This window comes from Hirundo rustica, chromosome 2, assembly GCF_015227805.2.
Source record: "Hirundo rustica isolate bHirRus1 chromosome 2, bHirRus1.pri.v3, whole genome shotgun sequence".
Classification (NCBI taxonomy): Eukaryota; Metazoa; Chordata; class Aves; order Passeriformes; family Hirundinidae; genus Hirundo; species Hirundo rustica.
In genome coordinates this window covers 84,129,180-84,156,416 of record NC_053451.1, presented here as the reverse complement: position 1 = coordinate 84,156,416, position 27,237 = coordinate 84,129,180, and the positions used below count along the sequence as shown (strand labels likewise).

The 27,237-nt window shown below is 39.7% G+C and overlaps 1 protein-coding gene across 2 annotated transcripts; it reads right to left on the bottom strand.

The window, feature by feature from the left end:
- Positions 1 to 916: 916 nt before the first annotated feature.
- On the bottom strand, positions 917 to 26,253 carry ASMTL (acetylserotonin O-methyltransferase like). Of its 2 annotated transcripts, none has more exons than XM_040056022.2 (13): positions 26,116 to 26,252; positions 24,992 to 25,123; positions 23,210 to 23,257; positions 22,653 to 22,717; positions 21,606 to 21,667; positions 19,572 to 19,680; positions 15,645 to 16,071; positions 12,646 to 12,808; positions 10,704 to 10,888; positions 8,865 to 8,994; positions 7,644 to 7,787; positions 7,037 to 7,159; positions 917 to 1,901 (listed from the first exon to the last, which is right to left on the bottom strand). In XM_040056022.2, the coding sequence occupies exons 1-13, from the start codon at positions 26,206 to 26,208 to the stop codon at positions 1,687 to 1,689; spliced, it is 1,896 nt and encodes a 631-aa protein (XP_039911956.1). In that variant the 5' UTR covers positions 26,209 to 26,252; the 3' UTR covers positions 917 to 1,686. The 2 variants fall into 2 exon arrangements, with proteins under 2 accessions (XP_039911956.1, XP_039911955.1); XM_040056021.2 differs by lacking the exon at positions 917 to 1,901 and adding an exon at positions 4,304 to 4,939 and having other exon boundaries at positions 26,116 to 26,253.
- Positions 26,254 to 27,237: the final 984 nt, after the last annotated feature.

Sequence of the window (27,237 nt, the reverse complement as noted above, 5' to 3'; positions counted from 1 at the left end):
GACAATGGAGGAACAATAGGACAAGGTGGTTCCAGCTTCTTATATGGGCACTCTTAGATGCTGTGAAAGCCTCCTCTGCGGGCTGTCAGAGCAAGCACTCATGGCAGGGACTCAGGCCCTACCAAGACCGGCCTGGTTTCCATTTGCTCATTTTACTGTATGCTGAAATTGGTATTTTGGGCCTGTCAAACTTCAGTCTGAAATTTTACCTATTCTTTCTAAAAGTATTGAAATTTTTCCAGCCTGGAGGGCATTCATTTACATCACATGCTTTCACTTTTAGTGGATGTTTCCAACGAAAGTAAGTAAGGCCAAACCTTTTGTTTTTTTTAACAGATGACTGGTGAACCACAGAGTTGCAGTAGCTGAGGTGCCAGAAACCACTGCTTACACATGTATGTTCTTTGTAGGATTTCAAAATGAGAGCATGTCTCTCAAGAGGGCACGTAGTGAGAAGAAAATGTGCCAGGCATAGCATTTGTCTCTGCTCTAGTACAAGGTATGTCACTATACTTTTCTTTTGCACACAAGAAGATTGAAAGTCAATTGTGTGCTCTTCTAAATCATAATAAAAATAGTCTGAAGTTACTCTTGTGCTCACAGAGGGTGATGCACATAGGGTGTTACAAGACCATATTTTGAACATAATTTATGAAATACTGTGGTACATTCATTCAGGGAGGCACACACCGTGTGGTATTTTTTCCTTTTAAAAAAGCACATAACTGAATGTTCATACTCTCTTAGCACAGCATTTTGTCTGCAAGACTGAGATTTTTTTCACTACAAAATTTTCTATTGATTTAAAAAGAACTTTATATTCTAAGACTCTTGAGTATTGAGTGTGAAAAAGGCACATAACTTGTAATGGGAAACTGTTCACTCTGTAGTTGTCATGTTCTGTTCACTCTGGGAGCTCACCTGCATATGACTGAGGGAAATCCTTTTCTTCTCTATCACCATGCTTTTTCTTCTGTTTCTGCACCTTTTTTTTCTCCTTATCTCATATTCTGCTATCCACTTTTAAAAGAGCTCACAAATTAAGTAGGGCTAAAAAGGTGTAGGATGATGTTCTTGAAACAAACTTGGTGCCCTCACATTTAATCTCAAATTACAGTTATAGAGGAAACTTGTGGTTTTATATAACTGCCTTTTTTTTCGGAAGCGTCTTAAAGCAAAGCAGTCTGTCTTGACTCTCTCAGGAAGCTGCTGCTCCAGTTCTTGTTTCCAATCGTACACCATTGCAGCAGCAGTTTCCAGACTTGATTAGATAGTGTTTATTTACAGTAGAGTAACATAAAATGATATTAAAATGGATGATGATGGAGCATTAAAATGATACCAACATTAACCTCCTGGAACAGGGGCAAAGTGCTGGTCTAAAAACTCTCCTAATTGCACCAAGTATGAAGAAACAGTGATTTCTCAACAGTGTGAATTAGGCTGATGACACCATTTTTGTCCTACATGTGTTGTGAAGCCACAGAATCTCTGGGCATCATTCTACTGAAATCTAAAATAAATGTAATCAATCTTTCCTCCCTTTTAGAAGTAGCATCACAGAGCTAGTATTTCTTGTTACATTTCCAGTTTATAGTATTGATGGGAAGTTGAGAATGTGTTTGGATAATTGCAAAACATCAAACACAAGTATAAGGCATTCAGATTACTACTTAATACATTTTTCTAGGTTTTAACACAGAGAATGACATCTAACAAATTTCCTGTTATTCTGATTTTGACATTTGTGAATCCATGTTGTTCCAGCAAAGCTTGATATTCAGAGGCACTTCTCTCCTTTCCCTCTGTCTGCACAAGCATGTTCAAAGACTGCAGCAGAGCTGTGCTCCTGTTCTTCTTTTCATCATCCAACACCGTTTCAGTCAGCAAAATTGCACAGCCTAATTTACAAACAAACACATACAACAGTTCTAATCCATTATCAGGCAAGAAAATTTCCACTACCATATAGAGGGGTGCAAACTACAAGATCTGGGTGATTTCCTTTATCATTTATGGATTTGCTCTGCTATTAAATGACTAATCCACTATTAAATGAACACTCTACTCCTCTCACAAACGTCAGGAAGTTCCCTTTCACAGTATGGACTGATCACTCACTCACAAGTCAAGTCACATCTCAGTTTTCAGGGGAAAAGGAGATGACTTCTGTAGACTTGGCATGAGGACTATAGGAAACAGTAAGACAGGAATAGAGTTGCATCTCTTTGGGATATACTGCTGCTTCACATTCATATTGAAATGATGCCAAGCAGAAAGAAGAGCGGATGGCAAGCATTACAGAAGCAGAGAAGTCAGTGTTTCTGTTCAATGCATTCTGTACGTTACTTCTGTACAACCTAAATTCTTTGTGGTGGGACTGACCTAAGGATGAAAGCAGAACTTAAATGATCTGATTTACAGCATATTCTCCATATTCAGACCTGTGAGGGGAAAGGGACGCCAAGAGAGGGCTACTGACAAAAGCATTGCTATATATACTTGCCCTTTGGCCTTACACCAACTCAGATCAAAATAGCAGCAGTTCATAATGATTTTATTATTAAATTCAGCATAACAGTCATACCTTTCTGACCTTTAAGACAATCTCATCAGAGCCATTTCAACTTGTACAGTTCAGTCATTCGACAATTATCAAAAAGTTTTAAAACTTAACCCCCCTCATTCTTCATGTCAGGAATTTTCCTCAGTTATGCATATTGCTTAGAAAATCTTTTCAGTGTTTGACTATTAAATCCACTCCTTCTACCAGTCAGCAAAAGATATTCAGAGCAACTGAAAAACTCATTTTGTATATTAGTAAGATGAGCTTCTAATTCCTCAGGTGACTGAGCTGCATCAAATGATTGCAGAACAGCTAAGCCTGAAACAGACAACAGGAGATCTCTAGTCCAGGCTCCCACTCAGAGCAGGGCAGCTCTGCAATCAGCTCAGCTTCTTCAGGGCTGGCTTCACACATGGAAGTCTCCAAGGACAGAGACTCCACCATGAAAACACCATGCCCAAGGGACTAATGCTTAGTGTTGCACTTTAATCACAGAGTAGATGAAGGCTGGGTAGTAGCCAAACACATTCTGTTCAAATTTTACAGTCAGAGACATAGTACTTAAGGACACAATTTTAATGTCTGTAACAGTTAACAGGTGTGCCAGCTTTATGATTTGATTGTTTCTGACTCAAACAGCTTAGATATATCCAATTTAAGGAACAGCATTATGAACTTCATGACAAACTATGAGATGAGACACATCTGAGTGCCAGAACGAGCCTCTTTCAACATACAAATCTGTTAACCTAAGAGCAAGCTTCATGTCAATATGGAAAAGAAACATTTTAATTTTATTCATTTGTTGAATATTTGGCGTTACCTATTTTAAAAGTCTGTACAGAGATCAGTCAAAATTCCATTCACAGAAACCTTCTAAAGAATTAAACCCCGCAATGTGTAAAGTCTGCCATTTCCCTGATTTTGTGCACCTGAAATGCTCACTAGGAAGCCTGTTTCTCCTGATGAGTTAAGTCACTGTGGCACTTTTTCTTTGCCCATTGGTCAAGGAGCAAAGTAACTTCTGATTAAGTAACACAGAGGCAGATGCAACTCTTAACTCCCTCTAATTTGCTGAGCTTGGTGATTCAGTATTGGCACGGCCTCCTGCACACTGGTTTATTGGGACTGTTGCTGTACAAGTGACAGGCAAGAAGCTCACAACTGCCAGAGAAGAAAGCTAGTTTGAAAGTGTAACTTTAATCTTTAGAAAGGCTTCCACTACTTTCTTTAAAAAGAAAAAATAAATATCAATGAAATATCAGCAAAGAAATAAACGTTACGAGAGGTGACATTAGTGACAAATTACTTGAAGAGATTGGACACAGCATGCACTGCTCCAATTAAAGACTGAAGCATGAAGAAACTTCAATTTTTTAATTTTCATACAAGGTTTTATACGTAAGTCCTAAAAGTCATCTCAATTAATGAGACAGAAAGAATATATGGCCATTCAACCATATTCAGAAAACCCCTCAAGGATAATAAGCAATATGAACGGGTCTCAGCTGTAGCCTGTGCAGGTACATACTGTGGCTGGAGGCCAGAGGCTGCTCAAGTTCCTCTGTGACGTTACAGCCGTTGTAGGAACATGTTTGAGGTTTGTTCTGTTCTCACTTTTGCATTGTGGGAAAAGTGCTTAAAAAGACTATATATGAGATGTTTTTGCTAAAGTCCCACACAGCAGTGAAAAAGAGGACTAGCATCCCCAAATTCAGGCAGATGGTACAATATTAATTTTAATTAATATTTTAATTTAGTAGTAACCATTGAATACACTGCAGAGAGAGAATTCTCTTCAATTTTAAGGTCCAAGAAAACTAAGCCATTAATGTAGCTCAGTACAAGCTTACAGTTTTAACTTGACATGCTATACACAGCTATGCCAAGTCTCAGCTTAACACAGTCTGCCAAAGAACTGGACATTAAGGTATTTCACACACAGGAGTTTCAGCCTACCCCACACACTTTTAAAATGCACAGAATTCACTCTGGCAGAAGCTGCACTCCCACTTGTATCCAAGGCCTGTAACAACTACAGATAACTTCAGATAAAGGGCCCAAATGATCCTCAGCTGCCAATATGAGCTGGTTGATGATGGGTACATTGCACAAGTGGGTGAAAATTCAGCATCCCTGATTGCTTCTGGGCACACTACAGTGACAGACTCTTCTTGAAGCACAGAACAGCATCTAATAAGTTCCCTGTGATCTTAATTTGTACATCTGTGAATCCGTATTTCTCCAGTAGCTGTTTATATTCTGAGCCGCTTCTCTGCTTGCCTTCGGTCATACTGAGGGATTGTAGCACAGCTATAGAAGGTTGTGTCTTCTGTTCATCAAGCACAGTTTCTGCCACTAGCAAGGCACTTCCTGCATTTTCAAAACAACCAAAAGTGGTTCCACATCAGTATTTTTAGCTTCAACTTAAAAGTGTTTTTTCAGAGACAGTTACAGAGGTTTCCTCAGACTGACTTTTTTAATGGTCTTCAGTGGAAATCAGTGAAAGAAGTTTACTTCCAGTGATCTCTTCCTGGAAGCAACCATTTAATTGTTAAAAAAAAAAAGGGGGGGAGTTTAGAGCACTGTCTCCAGAAGTTCAGATCACTTTCTGCCTATGCTCTTAAACTCAGCCTTGCTTTAATTTGAACCAAACTCCTGTAAGCATCTGTCATAACACAAACTTTGAGTAGGATTAAGACAGTCACCCAAAATTTTCTTTCATAATTTATAATCAGGGTTGTAATTTATGGGCTAGGTCTTATTTTGCAACCTCTCCTCTGAAACAAACTTCAGACCTAGAGTTGCATTAAGGAATCAGATGATCTTAGTGGTCAGGCTTTTCTACTTTTTTTCTTCTTTGATCTTTAATACTGCTGCATATGAGTCAGCAGTGTGCCCTGCCAGTCCAAAGGGACAACCATGTTCTGGGGTGCATCAAGCACAGGATAGTAAATCACTACACAGGTGATTGTCTCACTCTCTGTGCTGGTACAACCTTGCCTGGAGTACTGTGTGCAGTTTTGGGCACTACAATATAAAAAAATGTGTGTGTGTGTGTGTATATATAAATATATATATTAGGCTATTAGAGGCCATCCAAACGAGGGCCACAAAGAAGGTGAAGCCTTGTAAAGAGCAGCTTGGTTTGTTCAGCCTTGGAGAAGACTGAGGGAAGACCTCATTGTAGTCTTCAACATCCTCAGGAGGGGTAATGGAGGTGCAAGTATTGATCTCTTCACTCTTGTGAGTAGTGACAGGACTCAAGGAAACAGCATGAAGCTGGGTCAGGGGAGGTTTCGTTTGGGTGTCAGGTATTTGGCTGGAACAGGCTCCCCAGGGAAGTGATCACAGCACCCATGGCTGTCTGAATTGAAGAGGTGTTTGGACAATGTTCTCAGGCACATGGTGTGACCCTTGGGGCATCCTGCATAGGGCTAGAGGTTGGACTTGAGGATCCTGATGAGTCTCTTTCAACCCAGCATATTCTTTGATTCTGTGTGCAGTTTTGAGTGCCTCAGTGTATGTGACCAAGATGGTGAAGGGCCGTGAGGGCAAGATTCATGAGGTGCAGCTGAGGTCCCCTGACCTGTTCAGACTGGAGAACAAAAAGCTGACGTGTGACTTCATCACCATGTACAACTTCCTCAAAGAGAGGGGTAGAAGAGAAGGTGCTGATCTCTCTCTGGTGAACCAGTGACAGGACACAAGGAAATGGAATGAAGCATCAGGACTGGTTCACAGCGAACACAGTGAACATTTGGAAAAGGTTCTTCACCCAGAGGGTGGTAGGCACTGGAACAGGTTCCCCAGAGAAGCGGTCGCAGCACCAAACCTGCTGGAGTTCAAGGACCATCTGGGTGACATTCTTAGTCATATGAACTAGTTTTAGTTAGTCCTTCAAGAAGCAGGGAGTTTAACTTGATCCTTATAGGTCACTTCCAACTTGAGATACTCTGATGATTCGATGATTCAAATGTAGTAGAAAGTCAAAGAGGTTGTGTATTTCTCATGGTATGTGTGCATAACGTAGTACTGAACTTCAGCCAGTTTACCATATTCTGGACACTACTGAGATAGCAAATCAACAGCAAAACAAACTGCTGCTTCTTGATTAACCCAAAGGAACTTTAGTTAGGCTAATTTTATGTATAAAAATAAGCACATGCTTACTTAATTGATGATACAGGGCTTAGTAAGAAAGACTGGGCATGACAGAGACTGTGGATATGATACTGTTGTATGTGAAGCTGGCAATTATAGTAAAAGCTTACTATATAGTTTTATTTGCAGCTTTGTTTCCTTCTTTTCTTAGTAGGTATTGTCGTAATGCAAGCCTAGATCTTCAAGCAAAGACTACAATGCTTGAACAAAAAATACTTAAGCTCATACTAGAAATCATTAATCAGTGCTCATTAAAGGTACATTAGCATGCACCTTTAAGCTCAGAAGATGAAAAAAAAAAAATACCTGGTCTGCAAACAGCTGATATCTTGCTTAACAGCACATGTATCTTTTCATCAGGCCAGTCATGAAGAACACGTGAAAGGATGTAAAGATCTGCTTCTGGAAGATTATCCTTGAAGAAGTCACCTGTTGGAAAACAGACTTAGTACATTCCTACAGAAACCACAGAGTACATACTACAAAAACAAGGCACTTCAGCAGAGTACGAAAGTAACAAGAATGAACAGGTATGCCCTGATTTGCAGATAAGGAAAGCGTAGTTAAAGAGCAGATCATAGGCAAGAATTCTCTAACAAAAAAATGGAGAGCAAACCTAAAGCAAGGAAGGAGACTAAGTTCTTTGTAGTCACCCTGTTGATCTTGTCTAGAAATGAAAGATCTCAGATAAGCACATGCAGCCTCTGCTTCCAGCAGCATTCAAAAAACTACTAATTCATACCTATTTAGCCACATTCTCCAACCATTTTTTAATCCCCTCAGCCTTGAAAAATACAACGTTCCCATTTAGCATGGGTGAACCTACGTTGCCAAGATATGTTTGGGGTTGGAACAGCAGCAAAAAAGCCTCAAGGATAACAGAAATCAGACAAAAATCATGTGTTACATTTACCTGACACAAATGTCACTGGAGCAGTGTGCTGTCCTGAAGGCTGAAAGAAAGAGATGTTTGCAATGACTTCTGGAAGGTCAAATACTGTGACCTTGAGGTTTGGGTATACTTGTACTAATTCATGAGCCAGAGCTCCAGTGCAACCTGTTAAAAGTTTAAAGAAGTCAAATCAAGTATTTTCTCCCAGAATTTGCAGACATTTTTTAAAGCCAAAGCTGTATATAACATTAAAATAGGGACATCCATTCAGAACCAGAACTAGACAGCTCAACAACTAATGTGGGCAACAGGACTTCCTGGTTGATAGAGCAAGGTTTTAAAGCTCATGGAATGCAGGCATGACTTCTTACTGACACAGAATTGCATATGTGACCTTTGATATCAGTACCTCAGGGTTTTTTGGGGGAGTATCAAAATGTAAATGAAAAGACAAAGACTTCTATTTGTTAAAGTACACCTCTAACCGTTTGGCATTTACAAAGCACTGATACATGAAATTTGACAAACACTCTCCTGCATAGTAAAGACTGTGAAATTTTGGAGTCTCTGCACAAGTGGGAATAGCTGTACCAGTACTGGGTTAATTCCTCTGATGCTGTCCACCTCCTCAGGCACTAAATAAAGTATTCTTCCTTCAGTGGATCTTTCCCTATGTAATAACACTTCCTCTGTGCAGCTCCAAGCACAGGGTAAAAAAAAAAAGGAATGCTAAAAAGCAGAGTTTCTTCAGGTATATCGTTGGTCTGCAACATGTTGGTGGACATCTTAGATACTAGTAACTACAACAATACACAAAACAAACCCAGAAAAAAGAATCAAAACTTTTGCTTTAGCAGTGCAGTGTTTCACCCCACTTGTGGTGGTTCACTACTTTTATTACTTTTGAAAATCTTTGATGTGCCTGAGGAGAGCAACAACACTGCTGAAAACAGCTCTCCCAGCCCAATGCTCTATCACCTGAGCCACTATCTTCTTTTCTGCCTTCAATTGTAAAACTGATGGAGGCAAACATTCACTAATCTTAAACTATTAATACACCACTTAGGTAGCTCTGTTTTCAATTAGCTGTACTGTTCTTTTATCCTGACACTGCAATATCAGAAAAATAACAATATTACTGCAGTTCTAGTAAAAAAATATACATGTCATAAGTAATAAAATGCAGAACTGAAATCAAGCTTTTCCCTTTAATTTGTATGCAAGTTCAGTTACAAGCAATACCTCCTAAGTCACAAGCAGATTTAAACTGTGAAAGATCAAACGCTGTAGCCACATCTCTTGCTGTCAGGCGAGCAATGCTGTGCATGGCAGCCATAAAACGTTGCTTTACCTCCTGGCTGTGATAATAGTCCTAAAAAAGGGGGAAAGCAGTGTAATTAAAGTTTCTTTTCATTAGTTCAGTAGAACTACATACAACCAAGGCAGTAGGTGAACATCAGGATTCCCAAAATGAAAAGGTCCATTAAAAATGCCACTGACTATTTGATCATCCAAATCCTTTGCTGTAGTGATAAGCAGATTTTTGCATCCCCGCCCCCCACCCAAGAATTCTGATTGCACAGACATCTTAAAAGGACAGATTTAGGAGACTGAAAGAAAAATTCTAGTGCTCCTTCTTCATATCCTCACAAATTGCTTTCATTTCACATAAACATTTATTCTGACCTGATGGGAAAATGACTAGATAATTGGACCATACCATAAATCAGAGAAGTTAAAGATCATTCTAATATTTTTGGTTAGGGAAGAAGTAAACATTCAGGAGCAGAACCTCACACCTTTACCTTTTCAAGGACACATACACACAAATCCCTTTACTTTCACTTTTACACAGATTTCATCAGTTATGGCTAGCTTTGCAACTACCATGAAGTGGAAGAATCTGCAGGCTGTGATGTGCATAGTGCCACAGGCAGCCCATAGATTCTGCTCAGACTTACTATCCTGTACACATATGGAGCCCAGGTCTAAACTGGTCACAAGCATCACCCAAGCAAAATTGATAACCTAGATGTTTAACAAAGGTTGAGCTCCAGTTCATATACATTAAACCCCTTAATTTCTATATAAATTTAGGCATCTACTGCAACAGCAATCCTAAAGCAACTCCTTTTAAAGACCCTTTGAAAGATTCCCAATGGCCTCTCTGTCCTCCAGTTATTTAAGTACTAACATGAGGCTAGCAGAGCTTTAAAGTCTCTAGAAGTCCTTATTTCGTTCCATTGACTAACATGAGGGATGTAGACATCTCCTTCAGGAGACTGCCTTCATCACCATCTTGAAGTTTAATACAAATTAAGGACCTCAGGATGTAGTCTGAAGTACAATTTAAACCAGTAGTGGTATCAAAGACATTCTCCTACTCACACTACCAGTTCTCCGCTTACACAGGTGCAAATATTTATGCCTCTCAACCTGCCTCTTACCCACCACGTGGGTAATTGACAAGTTTGGCCAGTTACAACCCTAAGTGATTCTCCAGTCTGATCACATCCACCTGGGCTAGCATTGGGGAAGGAATGCCATAGATTGAAACAGGTGGCAGAAGGATTACAGTTTCATCAGTAGTAAGTATCAGCTTGAAGGTTATACAAAACTGTAAGACTTCGCAAAGGAGATTAGGCCCCTCCTCCACTGCATCAACACAAACCAGCTTGGACTACACAGCACAGCCTAAACTGGATACACGTTATTATCAACTGACTGGCATCCAATATGGACAGAGTACACGTGTGGTAAGGTGCTAACTGGTGTTATAAAAAGGACATAAACGAAAATTCAACAGGCCCAGAGGCTGTTCTGAGAGTGTCAGTGGGATGGGCAACACTTCTTCTGGAGAATTTTTGTCAGCACTCCAATTTCCCAATATATTCTCTAATTGCTCTGCTACTTCACAGCCTAAAGTTGAAGGGAATGGAAGCCTGGGACTGGTGAGTTGCACTGTGTTTCTACTTTTTCTGAGTCTGACAAACTTTCTTCAGACAGCTCAGTCCCCATTTGCCCCTAGATCAGTTCTGGGCTCTCAGAGCTGGTTTCAATAGTGATAAGAGTTTATATTACCTTAAATAGATCATCTGCTTTCTTTCCAAAGGCTCGATGATTCTGCCTGCTCCCTTCTTGGACAGCATACTCCAGGTTTGTGAAGAGAGGCCAGAGGTGATCATTAGAATGGATAATGTAGCCATGAAGTGAGTATTTACCATCTGAAGTCAGGTAGGTATTTGCTGAGTCCGTATTACTGTAACCTTAGGGGAAGAACACACTTGTAACCAGCTTTGCTTCAGAACTTTGCAACTGTTTAAAATCTGAAGGCATGTTTCCTTGCATAAATAACTAGTAAATCCTGATCTTGTGGGGTTTTTTTTGCACAAAAAGTAATTAATTTTGAAAGTATTATCATTCTTAAAGGAGCAAGTACTTAGTTTCAAAAAAGAATTTAGATGCTGGGAAATATAGATATCCACTTTTTTTTTTTTTTTTTTTTTTTTTTTTAAAACCAGAGTACCTCAGTTAGATACCTAATATTCAAGGGACAAATTTAGAAGTTTCTCATTCTTGACTGTATTTTTGTTTAGATTATGGCTGCTTCTTCCCTGAATTCAAGCTTTCTCCATTAGGTTTTGTCTTTAGGTCTTTTTCATTTGTCATGTCCTCTAACAGAGTTAAAAAGACTCCTTTATTTTATTTTCTTCACACCTAACCATTTCAAGTCTTACTATGTAAATGATGCACATGGAAACTTAGAACTACAAAGTGTGGACTTAAAAACGTTTAATTCTAAAACTGACTCCCTCATTTACATTCACCTTCAAGACTGTTCCAGTTAGGAGCACTAAAATTTTAGTTGTTATCCATGAGGAAGGACACGTTGCAGAACTCTCCCTATTAAAAGCCTGATCCTCTGCTGAAGATTTGACGGCACTGCTACTGCAGGAAATGGTATTTGACAATCATTTTACATAGAAACATAGTATCACTTCAATGAAAAAGCCTTCTAAGGTTATCAAGTACAACCTTTAGCCCAGCGCTGTTAAGTCCAGCACTTAACCAGATTCCCAAGTACCACATCTACACACCTTTTAAATACCTCCAGGGAGGGTGACTCAGCCACCACTCGGCAGCCTGTTCCAATGCTTGGCCATCCTTTCAGGAAAGAATATTTTCCTATTATTCAATCTAAATCTCCCCTGGCAGACCTTGAGGCTGTTTCCTCTTATCCTGCTGTTTTTTACTTGTAAAAAGAGACCATCCCCCTCCTGGCTACAACATTCTTACATGGAGGCAGTCTCTTCTGACCCTCCTTTTTTTCGTGGCTCCCTCAGCCACTCACTTCAGACCTTTCATCAGCTCCATTACCCTTCTCTGGACATGCTACAGCACCTCAGTATCTTTCTTGTCAGGAGGGGCTCAAAACTGAAAAACTGACCACAGGATTCAAGCTGTGTCCTCCTCACCAGTACTGAGCACAGAGGCACAGTCACTGCCCCAGTCCTGCGGGCCACACTACTGCTGATATAGGCCAGGATGCCATTGGCCTTCCTGGCCACCTGGGCACACACTGGCTCATGCTCAGCTGCTCTTGAACACCACCAGATCCTTTTCCACTGGGCAGCTTTCCACCCACTCTTCCCCCAGCTTGTAGTGCTGCATGGGGTTGTTGTGATTCAAGTACAGATGACACATCTGAACTATTACACTGTTCCCTGGGACTGTCAATGCAACCTTTTCTTAGAAATTTGGTCAGTATTGTGTCCAGAGTGCAAAAACAATCTAGAGCTTCCATAAAAGAGACCTGAATGTGTTCATTACATAAAGCCTTCTCCCACATGAAACAATTTCAGCTACTAATAATGAAAGCAAAGGAGTAACAATCCATTCCCCTCTGCCCCAAATCCAAGTTACCCACAATATCAAGTCAGAACCTGTGACCTTAAAAGCATCTCTTCCAGTCCTGCCTGTCTTTCAGTATGATAGGCAGTTGCAGGGAGGATAAATTAATCACCTTGTGGTGTTTTCTCCAGTAATCCAAGTGAAGCACATGCATCAAGGAGTCTTTCAGTTCCACATACGGAGGTTCCAATGTCATTTGCAATATCCACAGCCTTCATTGGACCTTTTTTTTTCAGATTATCAAATATCTTCAGCTTAGAGGCTACAAACAGAACCTATGTGTAGGTGAGAAACTGTTATCAAGCTGTGTTTAAAAAAACTGCAATCAAAACCCAAAAGAATGATACTGTTTGCCTAGAATTATTCTACACAACTGCTGTTAAACTACTGCAACACAATTTAACAAAACTCCTAAAAATTGCTCCCTTCCTTCTCACAGGGTTTCAGTCTCCTGGCCAAGTAACCTAACTTTTAATAATGGTGTTTGGGAGACAAGGGAACTCACAGTATTCTGGAATGCAGCCCTACAAATTTTGTATGAACCTTCTTTATTGAGATATTTAGCACTTCCCCATCTATATGACTGTTTGACCTTATGGAACATTTTTAAGCATATGAACCAATACCAAAAGATCAAATTAAATTTGATATATGTAAAGCATAAGGAACTCAAAACTCTCCACTAAGATAGTATAACAGCCTCAGTTGGTAAAATACAGGTCTTTATTTTATTAAATTAAGTAAAAACCCCAAAGAGATTGAGAACAAAAAGAATAAAACTTCAAAGGACAACTGTACTACAGGCACACCTTAACAGGATGTGTACACATGGAATGAGGACAAGAGAACACCTAGTGCCTGATGGTGAAGAAAAGCCCACGGGCAATGGCTGCCTTAAACTGGAAACCTTAGCTGAACTTATTAAAAAATATAACCATACCAGAGAGTAAAGTTAATGAGATGTGGTAATATATAACGCTCCATTCAAAATTAATTTGCAATTCTACAGTTTCTGTGTTCTGAAGCAGGTAAAAACACCTAAACCCAAGGAACATATGGAGAGCACAACAGTGGAGGCCAATGCACCAGTTACAGAATCCATTTCTTTACAATTGCAAGCAACTATAATGAAATTTAAATCCAGAAGTAATTAAGGAAAGAAGGGCCTTGACATTCTGCTTAATAAAAATCAAAGGGAGAAAAAGATATTAACTTTGAGAGGTAGGTCTGCTGCTATGTGTGTCTCTATATCATCTTCACCTCTTTTTACAGTTTCCTTTGTTATTCTAGTAAGAACATATAGCTGGTATTTATTATAATTCCAGCTTTCACAATACGGAGCCAATTACATCTACTTTACAACCAGATGGCTTCTGAGACCTGCCCAGTCTTTGGACTGATACCAACTGGAAACTATTAGAACAGGAAAAAGAAGGTGAGAAGATAAGGCAGACAACTTGGCTGACCTACCCATTCAGTAATTCTCAGTTCAAAAAAAAAAAAAAAAAAAAGAAAAAGGAATTAAAGAAAAAAAAATGTCAAATATCTGAGTACAGCTGAGCCTCTGTAAATATAGAACATAGTAAACTTGAAAGTCTCTTAACTTGCAAGTATTTAACCCTGATCCTCTCCTGTTCTGCAACAGAGTGGTTCAGAGGAAAACAGGCAGTAGTATCTTCACCTGCAGGAGCTTTTACTGTGAAAAAAACTTGAGGGTTTTTGTGGAAATGGAAACATGATGAGTTTTGTCAGACTGCAATTCACTGCTACTGGTAATTAATTTTACAAATATCCATGACGTGGAAAAAAAATCCCACTAGTTCAACATGCAATTCAGTACTTCATACTATAACTTTACACTGGAGTAGTGGGAAAGTAAAGCTCTTCCTTTTATTTCCAGCCTCCACTGTCTTTCACTGCACAAAACTATTCAACATCACATCCCTGTAAACAGTATAAGTAATGTACAACCACATGCTGATGATTCTCCATATTTATTTTTACTTAAATTGAAGAAACACTAAGCATCATCTTACCCATTCAAATACATCACTCCCTATGGATACACAAGAAGTTCACAAATGCAGCAACCTCAGAGCCACTTTTATTCCAAACCTCTCAGGACAGCTTTGCATGCCTGCAAACAGCACACCCACAGAACCACACCACATGATCACACTACAGTCTTCCTTCAGAGCTCAGCACAACCCTCCACTGTTTCAGCAAAACTATTGTTCACTATCTGGTATGCCCCCTCCATTCACCTCAAAGTTGCTTAATCTTTAGTTTGCATTTCACTGCCCAAGTGAAGTTTGCATTTCACTGCCACTTTAGCACTTTCCTCCCACCTCTTCCTAAAACACAAATAACTTGATGGAGACCAGTGATCTATTAGAATGATCACTGTTCATTTCTTCTTCCCCTTCTTTACTATTGTCTTTGCTACACTGGAGCTATGTAGAAAATCTTGGAGTACTTAAAATGTCCAGCTATGCATTTCTCATCAGACCTGGCTGATACACAGAGCATGTGACCTTGTTCGTGAGCTGTTGAGAGTATGCCTTCATCAGATACAGCATGGATATTATCAGTTAAACACATTCAGGACATGACACAGGTTATTAAAAATAATATTAGAAAGAGGCAATAAAAAAATTAAGATCTCCACAGAATTCTAATGTAATGCATTAAAAGTTACAAAGGACATTCTTGTCATAGTTTTAAGTCAGCTGAGTTAACCACATTAAATGCTTTCTTTGAAGAGTACGTAATTCCACCCTGGCTGTGCTCTTCTGATCAGTAAAAAAAACCCCCAAAATCTGCAACTTCTTTTCCCTCTCAACTCAAGAGATAAAATTATCCAATAGATAACTGAAATTTCATAGAACATATAAAAACAAATACAAAAAGACAAACCCAGCAATGTCTGCACTGCACCAGAAGTTTTGGCTACCTTAAGATTCTCCAGAATGTCAGTGGTCCTTTTTTACTAATTATTAATACATTCCTTCCCCAGCTGAAGTTATTTCACAATACCTGGTATATACTGGAGTCCAGTGAAACAAATGTATCAGACAACAATGTAATGAATAGTTTTATGTTTTCCCTTACCTTTGAAGCTCTAAAACCATCCATCAGCTCTAGAATTTTGGATGGAAGTTTTGATGCACTCTGTGACACTCCATTCTGATTTTCCAAAGGTACTGTAAAACCTGTTCTGACAGCAGAACTGTTTTCAGAAGTGTAAACAGCTCCTGAGGAATCCATTCCACTACTGTCCAACTTACTAGCAACTTTGTACTCTGTAAAATTCGAAGATTCACCTTCTCCATCACTTCGGTTTTCAAAAGTGTCCACAGAAGGGATAGAGTTATACTTTTTATGTTGAGCATTATGTTTAGAAGGCGGATAGTACAATTCTGCTAGTTTTTTGCAGAAGTGATTCAGAGGAAATCCCACCACATTCAAGAAGTCTCCATGGACATACTCAACTAACATTCCACCTAGGGCTTGGATACCATATCCACCAGCCTTGTCCCTGGTGAAAAGAAAGCAAAAACACCAAAGATCTAATTAAGGTTAAGCGTAGAGGTAACACAGCATACCAATAATCCACCAGTACTGCAGAGGCTGGAATAAAGACTATTGTACCTAAGTTAGCGGAAGATTAAATCTACTAGGTAGGCTCAACACTTCAATTTGTAAATTACAACATTAATTTAAGAAACAGTATTTCTACTAAAGGTAAGTAGCCAAAGGTCATGATGCTTCAGACAGTGCAACAGTCACCTAAGCAGCAGGTGACAGTAGTCAAAGTGTGTTGTCTGTCATAGGTTACCAAGCTGTGACTATCAAAAAGGTGACACTGTCACCAAGACCAATACTGCAGCTGAGTCACCAGATGCAAACTGACCCTCATTCAATTCCACAAGAGGCTGAAAACCCTTTAGGAATGTTAGGTCCCAAAGGAGCTCAACAAAGATGACCTTTTAGAACTCAAATTATTATAGAATGCATCTTGTAGATCTGTCATAGGAATACCTAAAGTGAGGACTGGGAAGACAGGACTTTCTTAGGAAAGAGTAACCTCTTCAAACACTACTCTCTTTAGCCCTATCCATCCATGTCTTGTGCTACCATCTGAGATAGAATAGAGTTATGGTTCACTACACTGTGCTCGTAGATGTCATGGTAATACTGGTAATTTGGCACAGGAATGTACATGCACAGAAACTAACCATGGAAATCTAATTTGTCTTTAGGCATAATTATGCAAAATCCACAGAGTGGATTTTGAAAATATGTACAAGTCAGATAAGCTGCAGTAGACCCAACAATTTTACTGTTCTCATACAAGGAACAAGGCAGTTAAAAGAATGTTTCCTACATAACAGCAGAATCTGAAAGCCTAAGTCAGCAAGCTTGGAAACCAAAGGTCAGTCTGTCTCAGATCTATTAACTGAAGGGAGCATGGAATTATGCAAAATTCTTGAGAAAGAAGGTTACTAAACCAAAAAATTGGAATTTTTTTTTTTACCTTAGATTTGGTCAGAAACAGCTCTTCATTTTTAGTACTTAACCTCTGGCTTCCCTTTCTAATAGCATGCTAAAACAAACAGGAATCAGTATACCAGCAAGTAGGATTTTCTGAATTGCTATAAACTCTGCAACAGGAATTTTCCTTTAATCCTGTATTGTAATCACTACCTTATAACTTTGTCATGGGTTAAATTATTTCTCCTTGTATAACTTACATCAATTAAATTAGGAATATTATAATGACTAAAATGTCTTCATGTTTTTAAATGAAGTCATTTTGGTGAATGCGTACAGGGAAGCAAAAAAAAACCCCATCAAAAGCAGTGGTATCATACTCTCAGCAAGAACATTTACATCCTACATTTTATTACTTCACAGATAAGTCTGAAACTGTGGAGCTCTAGGCTGTGCCATCACCTCCTTCCCAGACTGCAGCAGAGTCCTTTGGTTTCACTGCCATCAGAGTAGAGCTACTTAAGCCACACAGCATTTTCAGGATAGAATTTGTAAGCAGAGACAGAGAAAGTTGTTCATAAGGGAAGATTACAAAATAAAAAGTTGGGTAAAGGAGGCTCGAGGAAACTAAGTCTACTCCATTATAGAAGTTAGGATTACTGTGGTGCCTTGAGACAGCAATTTCCTCTCCTTCTGTACCCATACTTTAGGTCAGGTATGTATTTCTAGTATGTCTCTGTCACCAATGATTGATTTAAATACTATACGCCAATTTTTTTTTTGGAGAAAAAGAACTCAACCAATCCTCAACATCACTTTTTCTTTTATTTTTTCATGTGATCATTAAGTCTTGTATTATTTCAGAAAACTACTTTGCCATGTAAAATTTTAAAAAAAAGAAAAAAAGAAAAACAGAAGAAATGGTCACTAGACTGCAAAAGTGTTTCGAAAAACCCGTATGTATAGAAGTGTGTAACCTGTATGAGTGGACATGGAGGAAGGAACAAAAATAACAACAAAAAAAAAGTGCTGTGAGATACTTCTCCTTACTGTTTTGCAAAATTTATAGGACACTGTGTTTAGTAGTTCCTTTGCAAAGTCAGAAAAAATGCTCCCTATCCTTGGGATTATATAAACAAAGATCAATTGGCTTCTGCTTCAGAGAGTAATGAAATACATTCTCTGAACCTTTGGTCCCTGAGAAACCTTGGTGTCACACACCCTTTTGAACAGAATGAACAGAAACCAGCACTGCTCAAAAGCCATTTGCTGCAGCAAAGTACTGCTAAAGCATATTTGCTTCCAGAAGAAATATTCAGAATATTCAAAAATAATTTTCAACCTCACATTCTTCCTAAAAATCCATGGTCATTTCTCCTTCAAACTGCAACTTTGTGGCCCACTAAATCTAAACATCATATTAACTAGCATAGTAAACATCACCTTCCAAAAACCTATGTAGGAATTTATTACAAGCTGTAGTCTTGCCAAAACATTCTCTTCATATAACCAGTTTAACATCAGGCTATTCAATAAGCTGTGAACCTTACATGTTCACAAAATATGCTTCACTTACACGTAAGCATTGAAGCATATCCAAAGTCTACACTGGTGTTTCTCTTTCCCCAGTAAAATATGGCTTTATTGTTTTATAGCACAAATGAGTTTCAAAACCACCACAATTTATATTCTTGCATGGTCAGGATTGAAGCTACAGGGACAAAAGTTCACATCACATCACCTGATATGCAGTCCATAGTGCTATGCCTTCAGGCAGCTTCAGCTAACATAAAGGAAAGACAAATTCCTTTCCCTTGTTGTCTCCAAATAAGGGGATTTTTTTGTTTTTGTTTTAGCAATCCAGTGAACTTCATCTTAGGAGCAGCAATTAGGCATTCTGTTCTCATCCTATTTCTTCCATGGAATCGCTGTTGTCTGGTATACTGTCTTTGTAAATGTTGTCTATATAGGTCAGTAACTATATTACCAGTGTAGCAGAAATGCGTTAAGCTGAAGGACAATTTTGGCGCAGCATCACACACAAACTGTGTTTTAACTTTTCACAAGGATAAGTGAAAATTGAGCTGGTGTTCCTTGCATCAGAGCAGTGATTTTGATGAATGAAATATGCCGAGTTCTAGCTTTCTTCCAATACAGTTCCATGATGCCCTGATTATCCAACACTAACTCTTCACCTGTTTGTAATGAACCATGCATTGCCTCAGGCATGGAAGATCCCTGAATGCCTCTGCTAACAGAAAGATAATTGTATATTGCACAAGTACTTGCTCTAATCCAGAGTATTTCAAGTCTTCACTTTCCAAATTCATTAGGGTTCTAAAAAGATAGCTCACTTTCACCAGAGAAATGACAGCTCTACACAAGAACAAAAGAATAGTGACTTTGCCTCACCCATACTATCATTTATCACACACACAGAGAGCAAAATTTCACAGAACACAAGACAATGTTTTACACTGGCTTAATAATGTACCCTAAGGCCTATTCTCAAGTGTTGTGTGGTGGCATCAGGGTCTTACTTACATTGGCTCTCCACTGTGAATGTAGTCCCATAAGAGCTCTTCAGACAGCTCAGAAAATTTTACTTTAGTCTCTTCATAGAAATCAGTGATCTCCATCTCTAGCCTATTGTCTACAAAAAGAAAAAGGCCTTACTAGAAACAGGAATTGCAGTTTAGCGAGCGTAACATCTAGGTTGTATTTCTTAATCATTTGACAATTTTGTTTGAGAAAAATTAAATATCCTGCATAGATGTACAATATGACTAATAATGTTCTTTAGGGACAGTGAACTTAACTTTCCCAAAACAGTAAGAGTTTGCATTTTCAACCTCTGCAGTCCTGTCTCAGGGCTAAAACAGACTGCTCTTCCTGTGTGGAATATATTCTTAAATTAACAATGCTTACACAAAGCTATTTATGGATGCTGGCACACACATCCAGCACTGAGTACATTGGACGGCTACAACCACCTTTCCAATTTTATGACTGTTGTCAAAGAACTCTTAACAACATACCAGAGTTCAACACGTAGCTGTCATAAAAGTGGGTATGCACAGCTGCACGTGCACTTCAGACTTGGGTTTCCAGTAGCCCCATCTGGAACCATCACTGTCACCTTCCTATCATCTCTCAAGAGATGACAAGATTACTTCAGACTTCTGTAGCTGAAGTGGCTGAGGGAAGGTGCAATAAAGTAGTGCACACCTGGGTACGGACCCTGCTGCATGTGGTACACTGTGAGCCTGCTGTCACTGCAGACAGGCTTTTTCAAAAGACAACAGCCTTGCACAAATGAGTGTGCACATTATGGATTATTAGCTGTCTCTACTCTTTTCTATATACACATCAAGGTCAACATCTCCTGTTACCACAGTTTTGGTAGCAGTGGAAATGCTTGGGGAGGAATAAGAAATACCTACAGGGAAGGGAAGAATGTTAACCAACTTCTAATGGTGGTAGTATGAAAACAAAACACCCAAGCATTTAATGACCCAGACAAAATAAGAAAAATGGTGCGTATGAAGACAGATTACCATGTCTTTCAGTATTGATTAAAAACTCTAGTCAGTTCAAAATAAAAATTTCATCTTTACCAAGTTAAAAAACATATTGTAATTTTAAACTGTAAATAAAAATGTATTCTACAAAACTCTTCTATCGACTGCATCTCTTGGAGAATCTGCAGACTAAAGACTGTGTTTTTATTCTTCTGACTGCAATGCAGTTCTAATTTGTAAAATTCCAATGAGATACGCTGTTATAACATCACTACTACAGCTGGGTGCACTTAACTTTCTTCCTTGAGTAAACAGTTAAAGGCATTATTTACATTGCTCATAGGAACCTCTTGGTAACACGTTCTACTTCTTTTGCAGCAGCTTTCCCTCTACTGTACTAGCATATTAGCAGTACTGCATCACTAACTTTAATTCTATTTTTTAAGAGTTAAGAGCAACCATTCCGGCTTAATTTGTGTACAGAAAGACTATGTCCAGCAAAATGTCTGCAAAAGCTCTACTATAAGACTATTGGCACAATTATCAGACAATGCCCTTCAAACACCCCTCAAATTATATTAATGGTACAGTTTCCATAAAAACAACTCACTTTCTCTATAAATTATGTGATAAAGAACATTGGTGTATTGCTCCCTACAGCTTCTTAACAGTCTGAGGCATTAAGACTCAACTGGTATAAGCACAACATGGAATGAAGTTGATACAGATTACACTCAGCTCAGTCTCACAGTCTGTAGTACCTTACTTGAATTTAATTTAGAATATTCCACAACTTACACTGGCCTTTTAATTAGTCTCATAGTTTTCAGAGACAGTATTTATAAACTCCATTGTGTCTTGTCACTTTCCTTTCTCTGTGAAAACTGAATACAGGAAGAAGGTTGGCTTTTGTGGGGAGTCTTTATATTTTGATAAGATAGTTCTTGAGTAGAAAACCAATTCAGACTGTGTGAAACATTTTCATCCTGTTTCTTTACTCGTAAAGCTATCATGAGAGTAATTTTTAATACATATATTGAGTTGTAATAAAACGTACCTTTACTGTGGCAGTGTATAATAGCCACCCCTGTGAAAACACTGTGCTCTTTCCCATTCAATCTGTCAGGGAAAAAATGTCAGTTAAGCAACAGTCTTATGAAATGTTCTACATGATTATATTGCTACAGCCTGAGAAACAGACCATTATATCAATCTATCATCACTCAGTGGATCTGATATGCATCCTAAACAAATAAATTTTATTTCAGTATCGGTGAAAAGACATTGGCAAAACAAAAAAATAACCACATAAAAAACACTTACAAAAGCTGCAGTCATCTCAAGTCTCCAAAATACCACTTGTATAAGAGTAGTCCATGGTATCAGCTCATTCATCATACATCAGGAAAGTGACTATTCCAAAGGCATTAGAAAAGGCCAGTTGGAATAAATACTGTTGCAGCCATCTTCACCGAAAGCTGGCAATAAATAGCTAGGTGATGCAACTCTGACTAAATATGTAATAGAGAACTAGAGCATATGTTCTCATTTCATCTAGACTGGCCCACAGAGATCCCATGGCAAGCCAGAGTGCAGAGGAAGAACCCAGATTCCCTTACCCCTGGCTCTTCCTTGTAGTGGCTCCAGAGTGCCACTCTGTGGCCAATTAGTCGTGAGAACTTTATTATCTGCTCTGTAAGCAACAGATGTATAATAGCAAGGGATTGTGAATCTTTGAAGAGACTATTTAAGGAATTGTCTCATAAAGATTAGCCAGGATATTTTTGGATGTGATCAGAAGCATCTCACGTGCTCTGTCCCCCACAAGATTCCAATCTGAATTGTAATATGAAAGTGTGCAAAAATTTTCATGACACCTTGGATATATGCAAAGATGCATCATCTTGTCTGTCTTTTTTCCTGGAGTTCTAAAAACCTAAATATTAAATGCATTTCATATCCCTAACTAAGAGATTGACTTACTAAACTTAAAACAAACAAAACCCCCAAAATTTTAATGTATTCTTTCTGTGGAACCCTTTTCAGAAACTAAGTGATGAAGAACATGCATCTTCAAATTTCATATCTTACTTAAACTACGGACCTTGAGAGCATCCTGTAGGCATCTTGCTTATCAATGGGTTTCTCCAGGATCTGCTCATCCACAGACTAAAACAGAAAGACAGAGTGAGTGTGCTGCTTTTTTTTCACATTTCAGAAACTGAAATCAGAAATTATGTTTAAATCATGATTTCAGCCAGGGCTTCCAACCTGAGTCTATTGACTAGAGCAAGAAACACATACTTTGGTAGTACAGGTAATTTAGTGTCAAGCACGTGAGTGCCACACTCTACCCTCCAATGGCTGTACCTCCCAAATAAAAGGATAATTCAACTTTTTCTGTCCCCAGCAGTTCACTGTCTCTTTGAAGATGACGAGTATAAAGTGACCTCCTCCTACAAGGCACAACACTGAACAGTCCAATTACCTTGTTGGGAAAAAAAACCTAAAGCCACATCAACAAACCCCAAAAAGATGTTATCATAATGCAGATATAACTTCACAGTGAAAAGGCAGCTTTCAGACTTAAACCTAAAGATACAAGTATTTTCTACACTTGCCATAAATTAAAATAATGATAAATCACTGAAGACTTCTTACCACAATAGTGTCTGCTCCTATGACAACATCTGGTGTTCTCAGATGTTTCTGCAAAAGCATTAAGAAAGAAGGCATTTGTCAGAAGATGCAAAGAGAGCAAAATCTTTTAAGACTTAAGGAAAGAAAACAGCAGTTTACTGGTTTGAAGCAGGGCTCTACACTGACCTTAAAACAAGCCACTGTTTCTGCTTTTGCACTGTTTGCAAAATAGTAAACATCTATATCACCATAAAAGTGAAGGTGGAGTACACCATTCTCAAGCCGCAAATTTGCCCAAATAAGTTACTGATGAATAAATGCATCCAGGAAATAAAGCGCATTCTCAAAAGTCAATCTGGTCTTCAAGGTGGCAAACAATTTCTTTAAAGGAAGTGCCTAGTCTTTGGAAGCCAGAGAATACAGCCCTCTAGGATCATTTTTCCAAGCAAAATTTTACTGGAAAATAACCACCTTTTTTTTAGCTACACTTTGTATTCTTCTCTCAAAAGGAAACACAGTCTATTTTTTTTTTTTTTAATATGAGAGGTAGTGATCTATAAAAATTCCTTGTAAACATTTCTTGACTTTACACTGTACCTGTCCTTATAGCTAAATTTTGATTTACCTGCATAACATAAGGTATACTGCTGTTACTTTTTACAACATGACATGAAACTTGTCTGTTTACCATTATAATAAAGCATTTATAGGGAGGCAATTCTTCTAGACAAAGACTTGATGTGCTCTAAATTGTTTAATGAGATCTAGAATTAGTTCTACTAATTCCTGTATGAAGAAGCATTTTGAAATCCACTGAACTAGCACTATCACCAGCACAGTGTTTTGCAATGAAAGCCCAAAGTAAGTAATTTAGTGAGGCTGAGTTTAAAATCCACTCTCCCATGTTGTACTACTGTCTGGAAAGTAGTTGACAGAATCCTGGGTAACGATTTACATTGGAGATCATGCAATATTTGCTTTGAAGAATGGTGACATTTGGCAACACCGTTCACTTAAAAGTGCTCAACATTTCTGCCACTAGAATAGGATCAACAAACACCTCCCTCTTTCAGAGCGATATTATTAAAAAATTATTATGGTCCATTTTGTGAGATTTATTCAGCTCAACTTTTAAATAGGTTCTGGTAGCAAAGAACCTTATGTGTTCCAACAGTGATCACAGCCAAGGGCTTAAGTCAAACACCGCTGATAGTGTAAGCTGCATCACTGGTTTTGATAAAATTTAGGATACGAAATGGATGCCTTGTCTAACAGAACCTGAAATTATGTCATCTTCTCCCTTCTTAAAATTAGATGGACAAACTCTGTTTTAAAACGTTCTGGGCAAAGAGTAATTTTTTTTCTGCATTCCTCCAGTTCCTCTATACTCAAAATTTCTGAGCTATTCTTGTCACTCCTTCAGTGAAAGCTACAGGAAAGCACTGGAATCACATCAGTATTTTTCCATGGAGTCTGTCTCCACAATCAACAAATACATGGAATGAGGTCAGCCATATACCTGACAGCTCAAAGAAACTGTGGAATATATATCCCACACAAGAGCAGGTATGATGCTGACAAAAGATGCAGGCTGCTTCAGTTTGTGGAAAGCCTGAACTGCATGCTGAGAGTTTTGATTAAACAATTTCAAGACACTATCTTTCACAAATATCAGGAAAACATCCATTAGCCTTCAGTGGAGAAAAAGGACTCAGAGATCACTTAAGCAGTGCAAGGCAAATTAAGTCACAGTAACATGCACCACCTACATACAAAAAGCTTATTGGTGTAATAGTAACTTACTACATGCATTCTGTTTGCTACTTCAAGAGCTTTCTGTTTTGCTGTTTCCACAGCATACTCATAAGGGGCTGTAAAAGATGACTTTTCTAGTGTCTCCTTAAACCAGGATGGAACCACCTCAAACCGCAGGCCCTGTAACACAGGAAAGTGATGCAGTCAATCTGACCTCATTATTAAGGCATATTAAGCTAGTAGCAAATCTGACATCTGCTTTTTAACACTTTAACACACCTCCTCCCCATCATACACAGGAAAAACAAACCCAAAATAGTGCTTCTACCAGTGTTTAGTGCACACATATCCTTTGCAAGCAATCTAAAACAAAACAATCCAAACTTCGAAATTGGTGTGTATATTTAATTTTACCCTTATTTATTATAACCCAATCACATTAGTAATTTCATTATTCTTTTCGTATAAAAACTAACAGCATAAGCTTACACACTTGATAAACAGAGGATTATACTAAATTGTTTTATTGAACCCATCCGTAGCACTTTACTCATGCAACAGCAGAGTAAAGAACAGCAGAACACATTCTTACAGGAGTTTTACTGCACTCTTGTGTTCTGATACACGATAAACAAAAAACAAGCCAGACAGTTTCTGATTGTTTCCATCAAGCAATGCCCAACTATTCTTCCAACCTTTTGCCTCTAGGCTACACTTGCACAGTGTATATTTACTACACCCAGCAGGCATGCTGTTTTTAATAACATAGTGCATGACTGAACCTCGGTGCTTCTTCACACATCCGTATTTTGAAGTCATTTCTTCCAGTTACGTTCAACTTATCGGTTGAATTACTAAGAATGGTAATACTAAACAACTTAAGTTGGATACCCAAGGGGTATTCAAAAGCCTCCCGCAGCCCGCCTAGCGAGGCCGACACGTTCCTCCGCAGGGGCTGAACGATGTGAATGACAGGTTCCAGCCTCCTTTGCTCGGCGCTAGTGCATTTCCAAAGCAGACGCGTCCTTTATTCCCCCGCTCCCCTCCCACTGGTCTCACGGAGCGGGCGGGCCGGGAGGCGTCGGGCCCCGCAGGCCGGGGCCGGCGCTTGCGGCCGCCGCCGCCCGCAGCCCCCGGCCCGTGCGAGGCGAGCGGCCGCCGGCCGCACTCACCACGTTGGTGAGGATCTCCTGCCGGCGCGGCGAGGCGCTGGCCAGCACCACCCGCTTGCTGACCAGCTTCCCCAGCACCGGGTGCAGCACCATGGCGGCGACGGCCGGCCCTCAGCCTCTGCTCCGCGCCGAGCGAGGGCGGGGAAGCGGCGGCGGCGGCCTTAAGTGGCGGCGGGGCGGCGGGGCGGAGCCGGGCCGGGGAGGGAACGGAGAACCGCGCGGGCAGAGGCCTGCAGGCGCGGGCTGGCCGCGTGTGGGAAAAGCGGCTCGGCAGCTGCCCCGCCGTGAGAGGAAGGGCTGCGGCTGTCCCGGTCGCCTCTTGCGCACCAATTGACGGTGGACTTGAATCACAGAATCAGTCAGATTGGAAAAGACCTCCGAGATCGAGTCCAACTTATGACTGAACACAACCACGTCAATAGACCATGGCACTGAGAGCCACGTCCAGCCTTGCCTTAGGCACCTCAAGGGATGGTGACTCCACCACATCCCTGGACACTCCATTCCAATATCCAGTCACCCCGTCTGTGAAGAAATTCTTCTCCATGTCCAACCTAAACCTTCCCTGGCACAGCCTGAGGCCATTTCCTCTTGTCCTGTCGCTGGCTGTCTGGGAGAAGAGGCTGACCCCTGCCTGTCTACAGCCTCCTTTCAGGTGGCTCTAGAGTGATAAGGTCATCCCTGAGCTTCTTTCTTTTTTCCCCAGGCTTAACAACCCCAGCTCCCTTAGCTGCTCCTCTTAGGATTTGTGCTCCAGACCCTTCACCAGCTCTGTTGCCATTGTCTGGATCCACTCCAACATCTCAATATCCTTCCTGAATGGAGGGGTGCAGGACTGGACACAGTGCCTTTGACATGGCCTCACCAGCGCCGAGCACAGGACGCACATCATGTTTAACATCCCATCCCTTCTGCTCCACGAATGCTGGCATTAAGAATTCGGAAAAGATGTTATCACTTTTTCTTAGCTCAGAAGGAACCCCAGCATAAGAAGGACATGAAAGTATTGGAGCAAGTCCAGAGGAGGCCATGAATCACAGGGCTGGAGCACCTCTGCTGTGAAGATGGGCTGGGAAAGTTGGGGCTCTTCTGCCTGAAGAAGAGGAGGTTTCATGGAGACCT

What these genes read in the sequence shown, in the direction of transcription:
- ASMTL (XM_040056021.2), bottom strand. Translation starts at nt 26,208, where the DNA reads ATGGTGCTGCACCCGGTGCTGGGGAAGCTGGTCAGCAAGCGGGTGGTG. An exon ending in TAGCAAACAGAATGCATGTA is followed by an intron (nt 23,258 to 24,991) that starts GTAAGTTACTAT and finishes ATGCTTTTGCAG; the next exon opens with AAACATCTGAGAACACCAGA. An exon ending in AAGCAGATGATCTATTTAAG is followed by an intron (nt 8,995 to 10,703) that starts GTAATATAAACT and finishes CCCCTTTTTTAG; the next exon opens with GACTATTATCACAGCCAGGA.